The 13,020-nt window shown below is 50.4% G+C and overlaps 1 protein-coding gene and 1 long non-coding RNA gene across 2 annotated transcripts in view; one reads left to right on the top strand and one right to left on the bottom strand.

Moving 5' to 3' along the window:
- The window catches only part of Klf9 (Kruppel like factor 9), a 27,630-nt gene extending 16,092 nt beyond the window's left edge, over positions 1-11,538 (bottom strand). The window contains exon 1 of the mRNA XM_038324682.1: positions 10,115-11,538. Within this exon, the coding sequence (XP_038180610.1) occupies positions 10,115-10,619 (505 nt within the window). The 5' untranslated portion in view covers positions 10,620-11,538. The remainder of the gene's footprint in view (positions 1-10,114) is intronic.
- Positions 11,171-13,020, top strand: LOC119811117. The gene is made up of 3 exons (XR_005284936.1): positions 11,171-11,630; positions 12,127-12,208; positions 12,911-13,020. It is a non-coding gene; the product is annotated as an uncharacterized LOC119811117 (long non-coding RNA).

Raw genomic sequence — 13,020 nt, 5'->3', positions numbered from 1 at the left:
TGCTGATGCTGGGCAGCAGTAAGCTATAGCCCAACTTCCCCCCCTCTCACAACCCCCCCCCCCCGGCCGCCAGCCACAATCAGGAGAGAAGTCCTATGGTCCATAGGGGGCTGTGCTGCTAAGTTAGGATGTTTGAGGCTTACACAGGCCTTTTCAACGTTCTCTGTTATTTTCAGCCTACAATAGGCTTGTGATCAGAACAGGATTCGAAGAAGAGTATCCGTGCAGATGTCAGAGGTCTCTAGGGAGCACCGTTGCTCGTCACTCCCTTTTAATGACAGACCAGGAAGTGCTCAGGAAAAGCTGCCTTCACTCAGTCTCCCTAGAACACAACTGAAGCTTGTGCGAGCCCAGGCTAGGTAGGCCCTACTCACGGCACCTCAGGGACTGGACTCCTGGCGCCGAGTGAGTCGTTCCTCTCTGCAGACCTGGGTTTCCTCCCTTCCAAATGGGTAGAGAAGAGAAAGGACTAGGTGCCACCCACTGGAGGAAGACAGGGTCACAGAGCCCAGGATCTCACTCTGTAGCTGCTGTGTAGAAAGAAGCCCTCTTCAGCACAGGGTATCGGTGAGGATGGGACATACAGTGGGTGTGTGGCAGCCAGTGGAGACCACCAGGCTGCAGGAAGGCTTGTCACGTGGATGACCCTTCACCATGCCAGAGCAACAGGCGAGCTGGCTATTCCAGATGAGCTATCACTCGGGGGAAGAAAGGCAAAGGATCCCTAAATTAGAGTGGCTGTTTTGAATTTTACCCTAGATAGACAATACAATGTCATACATTAACAAGTCGTTCCTATATTTCCAGCACTTGGGAGGCTGAGACAGAAGGATCACCTTGAGTTTGAAGCCAGTGTGGGTTACGGAATACTGTCTTGTAAATAAACTCACTGACCCTAAATAGAGAAAGGACCAAGAACTCCTACACTGCCGAGACAGAACCGTTTTCCAACAGCAGAAATGGGACGGCTGGGGTCTGATTCACTATACCCACTCGACCAGCCAGCTAGGCTGAGGGCGAAGAGTGACAGGTGATGCTAATCACCTGCCTCCAGCTTCCCCTCTGGGAACCAGAACAGTGCTGGTCCTAGGGTATGGCTCTGGTGACATAGTCTTACCCACACAGGTTCCCATGAAACAGCCACTAACTAATCCCTGCAAGAAAATGAGTCACAGATTCCCTTGGCTTAGCGTTCATCAGCAAAGACGATGAAGTGTAGGTCTGAGCTCTCCAAACATGAAGCAGCCATGCTACCCTGTCCCCACAGGATCTGGCCAAGTGGCCCAGGTTGGCCTTGGATGCACTTAGAATTCATTCCTCCTGCCTGTCCCTTCCCAGTTACTCACACCAGAGGCATGTCCTTCACGCCTGGCTTCATTCTGCTGTTGTCTTTGAAACTATAGTGTTGTTAGAAAACTCCAATGGAATTACAGCCCAGGAATTTAAGTCACTTTGTGTGTGTGTGTGTGTGTGTGTGTTTAAGCTGTTTTCTGTTTCTTACATTTATCGTGGTGTTTCTGTTCAGGACTGTGCACATCGAAAGGATTTCGCAATCTCAGTGGGAACCACCACATAAATGGCTCATCTTTGCACAGACCTTATCTATTAGCGCCGTGGATAATAAATGTTCATGCGAATGGAATTCGCTCCCCTAAGCACTGAAATGGAGAATCTGGAGTGACGATCATGTAAATACCCTTGAAGATCACGCTGCTGCTGATAAACTTGTCCCATGTGAATTTTTGGTGCTGGTCTCCTGACCGTCTCCTCGGGTGGGCCTGTGGGTGTGTGAGCACTTCCAACACGTGTTGAAATCACCTGTCCTCTGCAGTCTTTTCTGTCCATTCACTCCTATCTCTTCCGCTAAGCTCCAGAGAGCAGAAAAAAATAAGTGCTGCTCTTTGATGCATCCTGCTTGCAAGCCTATGTGAACATAGGTGTTCGATTTGCCTTGTCTGGACTGTATTCCCTCTTCTTGCAAGAAACAGTGCGCCTGTTTCCTCCCACAACCAGTTCTTCTTCCTCTGAGCCCTCGGAGTTCAGTAGCTGAGTTCACACGGTCAGACTTGAGAGGCTTGGATGTGATGGAATCTGGTCCTGCCACACTGACGGCTTTCATAAGGGACACACAATTTATGCTCAGTCATGGCTGAGAGCCTCGGTCGTTTGCTGGAATCATTAGGAATGGGAAGTAGTCTTTTCGTGTGGCTTTGCTGAATTGGCAGGAAGTGAATCTGGTGTTGCTTGGCAGCCATTTTAGCACCATTCAGAGAGAAGCAGCTCATGAATGAAGCCAGAGCCAGCAACAGGGTGGCAAAGACACAGAGAGAAGGGACAGCGAGAAGGACACTGAATGCCTGGATCCAGCAACCTTGAACCTGGAGCTCTACTTTTAATTAAAAAAAAACAAAACAACTTTTTAGAAAGCTTTGTCAAGTAGCCTTAGCGTAGGGTGGCTCTAACACACCACAGTCTAATGCCCCAGCCTACCAAATGTTGGGGTTATAGGTGTGAGACACCATGTTTGGAGCACTGTTTTCTATTAAGCAAGTCTATAGAAAACCCAGCCCTTGCAGGTGTAGTGGCACCGGCCTATAATCTCAGCTCTCTGGAGGCCGAGGCAGGAAGTTGGAAGACAGCCTTGATGACATAGTTTCACGTTGGCCTGAGCTACATAACCAGACCCTGTATCAAAAAACAAAACAAAAGCAAATTGAAACAATAATGTCAAAATAGTTCTTTTTCTGGCTAGAATTAAACAATTTTGGATGACGTGGTCGGAGTCAGTACTTCTGTTGACTTTCCTAACCAAGGCTCATGAAAAACATCTTCACATCACAGCTAGGACACAGAGAAGACAGCTTAAGCTGGCTTTAGGGTCAACAAACACAAAAGAGCCACAAGAAACACGGAATCTCTTCTCCCTGGGAGAAAGTCACAGGGTTAAGGTCACCAGCCCTTACATACAACTCTTCGAACCTAGGAACACAGTAGAAATTCCCAGCATAACTCGGACTAGGTTAACTATGTAGTCTGGCTCCCCCCATTAAATAAGAAAAACAGTGTATTTCTATCTCATGGGATGGCTGTTTATATGTGACACGTAAGATGTTTAGCCCAGGACCCGACATACTACATACTCAACGTGACAACACCCCACAAAGTCACCATGGCCACCAGCATTTAACACACCCTTCACTTAGCAGCCTCTCGATATCCTCAACTGACACTGGGTCCACCTAGAATGTTAAACAAAAGTTCTAAGACTCTCAAAGGTTTCTGGGCTCTATATATAAAGTGTTTACTTTTAATTGTAATAATTCTTAGCATAAGATGAGAACATGCTAAATCTTTTAAATGTCTCCTCACCTGAACTTGGCCTCATAACTTCATGAATATGGAATTATGGAGCTCCACTTCACAGGTGAGAAACCTGAGGTTCAGGGATATAAGAGCTTGGCCTGAGTCCTTGTGCTGAGAGTAAGGGCATCAGGATAGGCCCATGGAGAGGATGCTAACAGCCAGTGCTCCCCTCCCAATCACGGCACACTTGACAACATGCTGAAAATAAAGGCGCCTCTGGAAACCCCTAACTTAGCTCCTCTGAGACAAATGACAGGCCAGAGCCACTTCGTCACTGACTGAAATTTAGCAGAGTTGGCCCCTTGGAAAGGACAGATAGTCAAGTTCCCCCACCTTTCTCTCATTGTTCTGGGCAACACTATCTGTATAATTCTTTCCAGTCTGCACCCACATCTGTATAACTAACTCCTTCTCTAAGGGACCGAGCACATCTGGCCCCTGTGGTCACCTGAACTCATGTGCACATAGCCACAGGCATCAGACACACACTTTCACAGAACTAAGAATAAGCAAAATGTCTATCACCTCAGGTTAGCTTTTGGGCCATTTGTCCCTGTGCCTATCCAGCGGCTCCCACTTGTCACAGACTTCCAGAAGCATCCGTTCACTTCTATGAAGAGGGAGGTTCCAAAACACGTCTAAACTTCACTGAAGACAGAACACAGCACTGTCTGCATTTCAAAACCTAGTCATTAATTTTGTATGGTATAAGCTCCCATGGTTTTATTTTAATCTATTTAAATAACATCTTCATTTTTTTCAAAGGACTCAGTTGGGCCAGTCAGGGATAAATTCCACTCTCCAGGTCGTAGTAGTGATCATTCTCAATCAAATCCCTTAGTTCAAGGCCAGCCTGGTCTACAGAGTGAGTTCCAGGACAGGCAAGCTATACAGAGAAACTCTATCTCAAAAAACCAATAATAAAAACAAAAAAATAAGTTTAAGGGCCTGAGGATATACTGCAGTGGTCGCTTGCCTAGCACTTAGGAGGTTCAGGTTCCATCTCCTAAGTCCAAAAAACACATTCATTTACTAAAGACCCAGAAGCTCTGGCCTTGGAGGATGAAGTGGGAAACCTTTGGATTCCAGGTCCAGATTCTCATTTTTACCACAGGTCTTCCAAAGACCCATAGGCCTAGGAGAAGGGAGGAGCCAAGGGAAAAGGGAGCTTGAAGGCACGCCTCACAAACAGGTGTTCAGGCACAAGAGAAAAATGAACGTCCAGGAAGACACCAGAAAAAGAAATGCTTCTCCCTTCCCTAGCAGGGAAGCCCATCCTCTTCATTGATGTTAGTCCTTGCTGAGGAGGCTGCTTGAGGCCAAGACAAATGCTCACTCTTGGCCTGAATGCACCAAACTGGTACTGAAGTTCTAGGAGCCTTCCAGGAAGGGAGAGCAACGGCTGTTCCAGAGCTTTGCCTGGGACTGCTTCAGTAGTGGAGTTGGCTGGTAATAAAAGGGCAGAGGCCAGGCCACTTCACCAAGCCCCTTTACCTGATTAATTCCCCTTATAGCAGCATTTCAGGCCTAGATTTAAAACAACAACAAAAATAAAGCCTTGTTAATTACAGAGTCAAAACCTCAGGAACTCACAATGGAGGCAGATCTGAGCACTCCCAGAAGCAAGCTGAAAGCCACAGGCTTTAACGTTTTCTCCTGAGAACTGCAGGCACTAGAAGATTCCCGGATAAGCTCAGTCACATGCCAGCGAAGGCAGGAGGGCTTCTCTATCTTGGCAGTGTGCCTCCAAATCTCCCAAGTTCCTCCAAAGGCTTCGGCAGAACAAGCCCATCTCAGGGGGTGGGCACTTGCTCTTTTCGAGACAAAATGATGGACGAGATGACCTTTCAAGGTCACTCCAACCTCCAAGGCCTATTCTTTTCAGACCAACAACTACTGCCTCCAAGTGCTCTTGAGTTAGGCTCAGGCCTGTGACTAACTTCCCACAAAAAGTGGGGCAGACTGGGAGCCAGGATTACCCAAGACCACTGCTGGAAGGATCTCTTTCCTATTTTAACATCAGTGGGGTTTTTCTCCCCCCTTCTTTTTTGCCTCTCCTTTTTGCGTGTGTTGCATAGAAACAGAAAATGCCTTTGTACCAATTACTAGGCATTAATTTACGCTCCTCCGTGGGCGCTGGGCTTGCTGGAGAAACACTAGGGAAGGGTGGGAGGGTGATGTGGGGGAGGTTTCTAGCTGTAAGCTTTCCCCCCCAACCTTGAGAACAGATAAGGCATGAGAGAGAAAATAAAAACCAGACTAAGAAGCACAACAGGCCCGGGTGTTGTTTTTCAATCCCAACAATGCTAATGGTCGGAAGGCATCCAGAAACTGAGCTGAAAGCAGGCTCCAAGCAGAGCTAGCCCTGTGGTTTTAGGGGCTTCTGAAAGCGCCTGGGAAGCATCTGCCCACTTTTCCTCTCAATGAACTTATTAGGGAAGATCACCATCCTATGATGTTTCTCCCTGGGAAGTTCACTTTGGGAGTTTCCCACAGACCCTGCAGAATGACTGGTTCTTGGGATAAGCATCAACAGCTGCGACAGGAATGGAGTCCAAAGGTCCACTTCCCTCCTGTTGTAGCATTGTGTCTAGAGGCAATGGGGTGCCACCATCCAGAGGGCCCCATTTCCTCTGCTGCCTCCCTCCTCCAACCCTGGGCGCACACACTCTCCTCTGAGAGGGAAACCAAGGAAACACCCACGTGCTTTGTAACTGGACCCCATTTGCATTTCATGCTGTGAAGCAGGGATCCTTGCCAGCTTCAGAAGAAGCCTCCCAGGCCACCCTGCTTTGCCAATGCCAGGGCAAATAAGAGACGGAGGAGGACTCCTGCATTTAACTGCTCCTTCTTCTCTTCCAGACTAGGAACAAGAGTCACCAGGGTGGGTCTCCATCTCAAGGGGAGATTTCAACTAGGCCAAATCACCAAAGGCCACCCTGTCCCGGACTCAAGGGAAGAGCACCTCATCTGGAATTCACTAACAACCCCACAAGAACCCAACCCACTCAGGAAACCATCTTCCCAGTGGGAAGCTGCATGTGGCTCTGCGCTTGCTTCTCTACAATTCATTGCTCTTTCTCCACACGGGGCATTTGAAGGTGGGTCTAGACATTCTCACTGGGGTAGACGGGCAAAAATGGGCTCTTTAACAGATGGAAACAATCTTAGGGATTAGAACGATGTGTGGCCTTCTGAGGGGCACAGTCCCTAAGTAGCTCTGTAACTTATCCTGTCAGGGGGACATGTAGTGGGAAAAGAGAAGAGAAATACTCCTGTGGGCAAGCTGTCCCCTCATCACTCAGTTGGGTTTCGATGTAAATACATCTGGGAAGGATGCAGTTTCTGAAATACTATCGCATATCGCTATAGGAAGTTTCTGGAAAGAACAAGGGCAAAGAGCACATCTCCTGAAGGACCAGGGTACAGGGTTTCCCCGTACTCATAAAAAGAAGAGAAAGTGACAAGGACCAGGTGACAACACTTCAGTCACTAAGGCCTCTCAGACGAGGGCTTGGGGCCACAGCCAGAGCCGGCTCTGGCCCTGAGACCCGGACTCCCTAGGCTTTTGTTTGGGTGCTAAGAATTGAACCCAGGGTCTTGGGCACGCACTAAACATGCACTTGGCCACTAATCATGCACCTCTAGCCCCTAAGTGGCTTCACATCACATGTCTGTTTGAGTCAGGGTCACACTTTGTAGCCCTGGCTGGCCTGGACCCTTGCTGTGTAGACCAGGGTGGCCTCAAACTTAGATCTACCTGCCTATGTCTCCTAAGAGCTGGAATTAAGGGCATGTGCTACCACATCCTGCCACATCACCCCAGAATAACACTAGACTCTCAAACAGGTAACGCAAAAGCTACTTTGAAACAGTGAAACAAACAGACACGGGGTACCCGGAAGCAAACGTTTCCACCTGAGTTAGAACTGACCAGTATGGACACTCCTGAGGAAGACCAAACATTCTATTCCAAAACTGGAGGAAGGCTTCTGTTACAGATGTTTTGCCAGTGCCTTCTGCCAGGCAATTTGAGTATCCAAGGAAAAAGTGTAAGTCTGGTGTACATGCCTGTAACTTCAACATTTGGGGGGGGGGGTGGGAAGAGGGTGGCCAGGAAGATCTCAAATTCAAATCCAGCTTAGCTAATTCAGCAAGACCCTGTCTCCAAAGGCTCGGAATAAAAATAAATCCATGAGATCCACCCAATATAAAGCAGTTCAAACCAACTGTTGCTAGGCAAGGATCCGGGCCCACTCACTATTTGCCAGATCTTCTGATTTTTCCAGAGAACAAGAAATCTGGCCTCATGCCAGAATCCTGATTTTTCGATGCTGGTAACTAATGAAATTTTTATCAACTCTGTGCCGTCCACAGCAAACAAATCTGCAAAGCAAATTCTGCAGCTGTGAGCTCCAGTGTGCAAACCCCAAATTATTTAGACCTGTGTAGGGGCTCAGGGAATAACAGAAAGGCAAACCCGAGCCTTGGCCTCATTCAGCCACCTCGACTGTGTCCTTCCTCGGGACACCACCGAAGGAGCTCCACTGAATTCACTAAAACATTTTTTCAAATGATCCAACTTCTAAAGCTGCTGGCGTCTGAAGCAGAGCTTCAAGGCTCTCTGAGGAAGTGAGCAAGCAGGGGGGGATTCTCAAGGGAATGTGTGGAGTGGTACTGAACACGGGGGTGTGGCAGGGATTTCAGCTCTGAAGATTTTCACGGAGCGCCGACGTTCCAAGGCTGTCTCCAGGCACCTTCAGGATTTAAGAACCAGCAGAAAGAAAAATCAGGAAGCTCCTTGCCCCACCCAGCCATGATCTAACCTGAAGCTGTCTCAGAATCCAAATGCCTGAAACTCAAAACTTGGCATTTGCCTTCTCGTCAGTACACTTTGGGCAACATCTGTAGAGGCTGGAGTTTTTGTCCATACTAGCAGGACAAAGAGTCCTTCACCCTCACCCCCCAACATAAATAAGACCCCTGCAATCACCACACCCCTAGAACCAAAAGAATGACTAGCATTTAAAACAGGAAGAGTATTTATTTCACTTCCTTTTCCACTCCGTGTGAAAGGTTCTCCCGAAACAGCTGAGCTGACGTGCCTTATGGAGAATTAAAGAGCAGCGCGCATGCATGCACACATGAGCAGCCATTTCTATAAATGCCGGAGAAAAGCACTCAGCCAAAATGGCCCAGAATGCCGGGGATCTACTGCTGGTCCACAGAGGCATTGCGGGCCTCCCCTCTTACACCATCGGGCAGCCCTCCTGAAGGAGAAAATGCCTTTGCTCAAGGTGGCAGTGGGTGTCCACGGCAGCCACTGAACCCTGGCAACATGGCTGACCTGGTCAGGCCCGCCCGACAGCTGTGGTAACAGGCTGAGTTAAGAGACCACTCCTCGCCTCCCAGAGCCCTACTAAAAGTCACACCCCTCACTGGGAGGACAGGCCTCTCTCTAACTGCTTTACAGATCCAGACTTTCAAGGGCGCTGTTCCACAAGGCAACATAGATGCGGACCTCCCCAAGCACCTGTTTTGTTTTTTGTTGTTGTTATTGTTGTTTATCACTAGGAAATTTAGATTTCTATGGGTGCTGGCACCCACCTCCAAGAGACTAGCTTTCCAAAGGAAGAAAAAAAAAAAAAAAAAAACAAGAAGTGGTGGTTACAGTCCTTCCTTTAAAACACAAGCAAGGCCGAAAATCCCAAGGAGAGTACCATTTCGAAACCAAAACACCAAACCGTCACACCAAAAAGCCTCTACGCCTTGCCACACAATGCCAACAACTTCGTAAACACGCTGTCTCGGGGCAGACGGGGAAAGGCCTGCTGCCTGATGATAGCAGTCCCAAACGACCCTTCCCCAGCCGACCAGACAGCACATCCATGTGTGAATGCCTGCCAGCCTTGCCTGCGCGTGTTTAATTGGAACAACCAGAGCCAGTTGACCAGGGTCCTTCTAAGTCCCTAAAGCCCATTCCACACAGCAGATGTCTTCACAGCCCACGTCGGCTTGTGCTGCTGGGCCTACAGCTAGCAACAAGCGCCCCCACATTCAACCCCCGAGGCCTTGAACTCCAGCAAGAACCACACCTTCCACTTAGGGTTCAGAGGTGCTACCTATTAAGTCACAAGGGAACAGATCAGCACCGAATCACGTCAGTTAGGAAGGTTAACTAGTCAAGAAATTAATCCACCAACCATTCCTTCATCAGTCTCCCCTGCAGCCTGGAGCAGTTTTATTTTAAACCTCTCAGGGGACTCTTGGCCAAATTTAAAACCACCTTGGCAAGCCCTGAAAAGTAGCCGCCATCCAGCTAAATGAGTCCTTAGTCATCCCTAAAAGGATTCACGCAGAGTGCGACTCCCCCCCATACCGCGACCCCTTCGCGGCAACCCCACCACGGAATGGAATAAAAGCTGCGCCATCTGACTGCCCGCCGCCAGCGTCTCCCCAGGTGGGGCGGCCCCGCAACGGCGGGGTGCGGAGTCCCGGGGGCGGGGCGGGCATGGGAGGGGCGGGCCCGCTCCCCGCCAAGCCACGCAAGCCACTCTCTCAGCCAGGCCGTTTGGGGGCTTTTGGGTGGCTCCTAAAGGTTGGGGCCAAGTAAGGAGAGCGTGCAAGAGTTAAGCATCTTCTCTAAAACGTTTGCAGCCTCTAGGCCGAGTGCGGAGTCCTGGGCGCCCAGGAATGCTGGCCGGCCAAAGGTTAGCTAAGCCCGGAGCAGGGGAGAGGCGACGCCGCTAACCTGTATGCACTCTGTAATGGGCTTTAAGATGGGAGGATTTTCCATAGACTTTTCCACAGCCACTGTAGGGGCACTTGTGCCTCTTTTCGGAGGCGTGTTTCCCCTTCGCAGCCACTCCAGAGTGGAGGAGGGAGAGCGGGCTGGGCGTGTTGCCAGAATCCTGTCTCTCCTCCGGGCTGTGGGAAGGACTCGACCCAGATTCGGTGGTCACGTCGCTGTCGGATCCTATATCCTCATCGGGACTCTCCAGACTGTCGCTGCACACCGAGGGGGTCTGGATGGGTCGGTACTTGTTCAGGTCCAACAAGCTCTTGGCGATGGTGACCAGTGTGCAATAATCCTTCCAGGTGTCCCCTGGGTCACCGTGCTCCTTGGTCACCTCGCGCTCAGGTAGTTGCAGTCGATCGGTGTCCGGAGCGCCCCCATGCTCCGGCACCGCGGTGCGGTTGGAGATGGAAACCAGACACTGGGCAGCTACGAAGTCCATGTAGGCGGCCGCGGACATGGTGCGGGCGACGGCACCCCAGGCGGTGCGGCCAAACTTGACGGTGTCTGCGGAGCTTCGGCTCGCCCTACCTTGGCCGCGGACGACGAGCCCGGTGCGGCGAGGCCGAGGGGGCGGGGGCGCGGGAGCTCGCGACTCGCGGGAGCGCCGAGGCGACCTCAGCCCCTCATCTTTACGTAACCGGCTGCGCCTCCGCACGCAGCAGCCGCGGCCGGCTCCGCCGCTGTCGCCGCCGCCCTGCCCGGCGCCCCGCGCGATCCCACCACGGGCGCGCCCTCCTCCTGAGACGCCTCCTTGGAGAGATGCCACACGTGGCGGTCGCAAGTTTATTCGACTGCAAACGCGTCCGAGTCGCGGGGAAAGACAACTGCCAGGCAGGCGCACGCCCTCGGCCGTCTCTCCGCCGAGCTCACGCCCCGGGGCATCAGCCGAGTACGCGGACGCGGGGGGCGGGGGCCGAGCGGGACGCCGCGCTTAGAAGACACTTCTTCCCGCGTCCGCCGACGGCCACCGAGCCCCTGGTCCTGCCGCGCCGCGCCGCTCCGGCATTCTCCAGCTCAGTAACAATTTCGCAGAATCCCATCACGTCACAATCCAGGCCCCCTCCAATTGGCCAGTGGGGAGGGTGATTCAACTCTGTTTACTTTCTCCCCCTGCCAGTCAGAAGGGCCCTTCGGTGGAGAGGTGCGTCTAGAACTACGGCGCGCGGCCAATCCGACCGTTCCGTTCCGCCGCCGCGTGCTGCCCCTCCAGTCCCGAACGCTGACATTTAAAAGGGAAACTGCTCCGAGCCGGGCTGCGCATCCCCGCGAATGCCGCCCGGTCGGCGCGCGCGCCCACGCCTCCCGGCCCACGTGCCGGCTGGCGTGGCTTGGGGACGTATCTTCCCCTAGGCGGTTACACCCGTCCCTAGGGACGAAACAGAACTTCAGTTTCGGGTTTCCAGCCCTTAAACAGTTAAGTGACTTCCTGCAAACGCTACAGTCCCAGCAACCAGTCTTCCAATCAAAAGTAAGTTGGTTGATGTCACTGGCATTGGCTCAGCCAATCAGAAGGGCGTTCCGAAAGCAAGCGCCCGACACTTGTAAACCTGCGGAGCTGTAGCGAAACTGGACAGATCTTTACATTTTGTGTTGCTGGTGGTAACCCTGAAATATAGATGAGAGGATGGGTGATTAATAAATGCAGTGTGAATCTATAGTTTTAAACAAACCCTCAATATGGTAGGTCACGTCGTCCAAGGACAAACTCTGAAGCGACAGAATAAATTCGTTCTTGTTTGAATGGCAGCACTTTGGAGATGGTTAAAAGTTCTTCACCCCACGCACAAACTATTAGAAATTCATCAAAAAAAAAAAAACAGAGCTAACAAAAGATCTGGTTCCATATTCAATGTACGCCTCGGTATTTTGCTACGCCCCAGTGTTTCTACTGCCCCAAGCAGTCACTAAACCCAGAGAAGCGAAACTCCTCATTTGCATAACTTTTAAAATCCTTTTCTTTTCAGGGACTCCTCCCAATTCCTTCCGGCACATTTCCTTTCTCTTGCTTTACAAATGTTGAAGAACAAGACTTTTCGGCTTTACCAGGTAGATAGTGGCAGAACGTAATAGAAACCGCTGGGTTCCTGATTCCCAGCTCGGCTTTAGAAGAACCAAGCCCCTGTGAAATATTAACTATGTTAAATAGATTCTTAAGAACTGGAATCAGCCAGAAATCCTTACCAACTGAATCTTGTGGCATTACTTGATTAACAATTAGTGTGGGTTTGTCATGAATGCTGGGGTTGTTTTTCATCTTTGTAGCTGAGCAAAGAATCAAAGGCCATTATCCATAACAGGGGCATGCTATCAGGGGCACTGCTGATTCAAAATCTGAGTATGAAAGGCTCTTGTTTCTGTGTGATGCTAATTTCACAGTATCTAACTCTGACTCCCACTACTGATTCATCTTCAATGTTTGGGATGCTTCCACCGGGTTCTTCTGGGTTTCAGATGAATCCTTCCAGTTTGAAGGGTAGAGCAGATTATTTCGACTTCTAAAGTGAAGCAGGAAAGACACACAAGGTCATTTCCTGGGAAAAGAACAAAGAGAAAGGAGGGACTGGCCTGTGGAGAATTACCACCACCATCACATCAGTATCCCACCCCATGAAAGAATGGAGTCTTGCTCTGTGCCAGGCCCACACCCACACCCTTGCACCCTCATGCAAGTAGACGTATAGTTCACTATGTAACAGGGAAGCCATCTTGTATTTATTTATTTTTGCATTCTAAAATCCTTAATTTCAGGGACGAATTTACAGGAGCTGACCACGATGGTGCACACCTGACGTCCTAGTTAGGGACTGAGGAGGATGGAGCATTTGAAGAGACAAGCCTGGGGGTAACCTGGACTAAAG

This window comes from Arvicola amphibius, chromosome 1 (assembly GCF_903992535.2).
Source record: "Arvicola amphibius chromosome 1, mArvAmp1.2, whole genome shotgun sequence".
Lineage (NCBI taxonomy): Eukaryota > Metazoa > Chordata > Mammalia > Rodentia > Cricetidae > Arvicola > Arvicola amphibius.
Note: the sequence above shows the minus strand (reverse complement) of the source record. Positions and strands in the feature narration are given on the sequence as shown.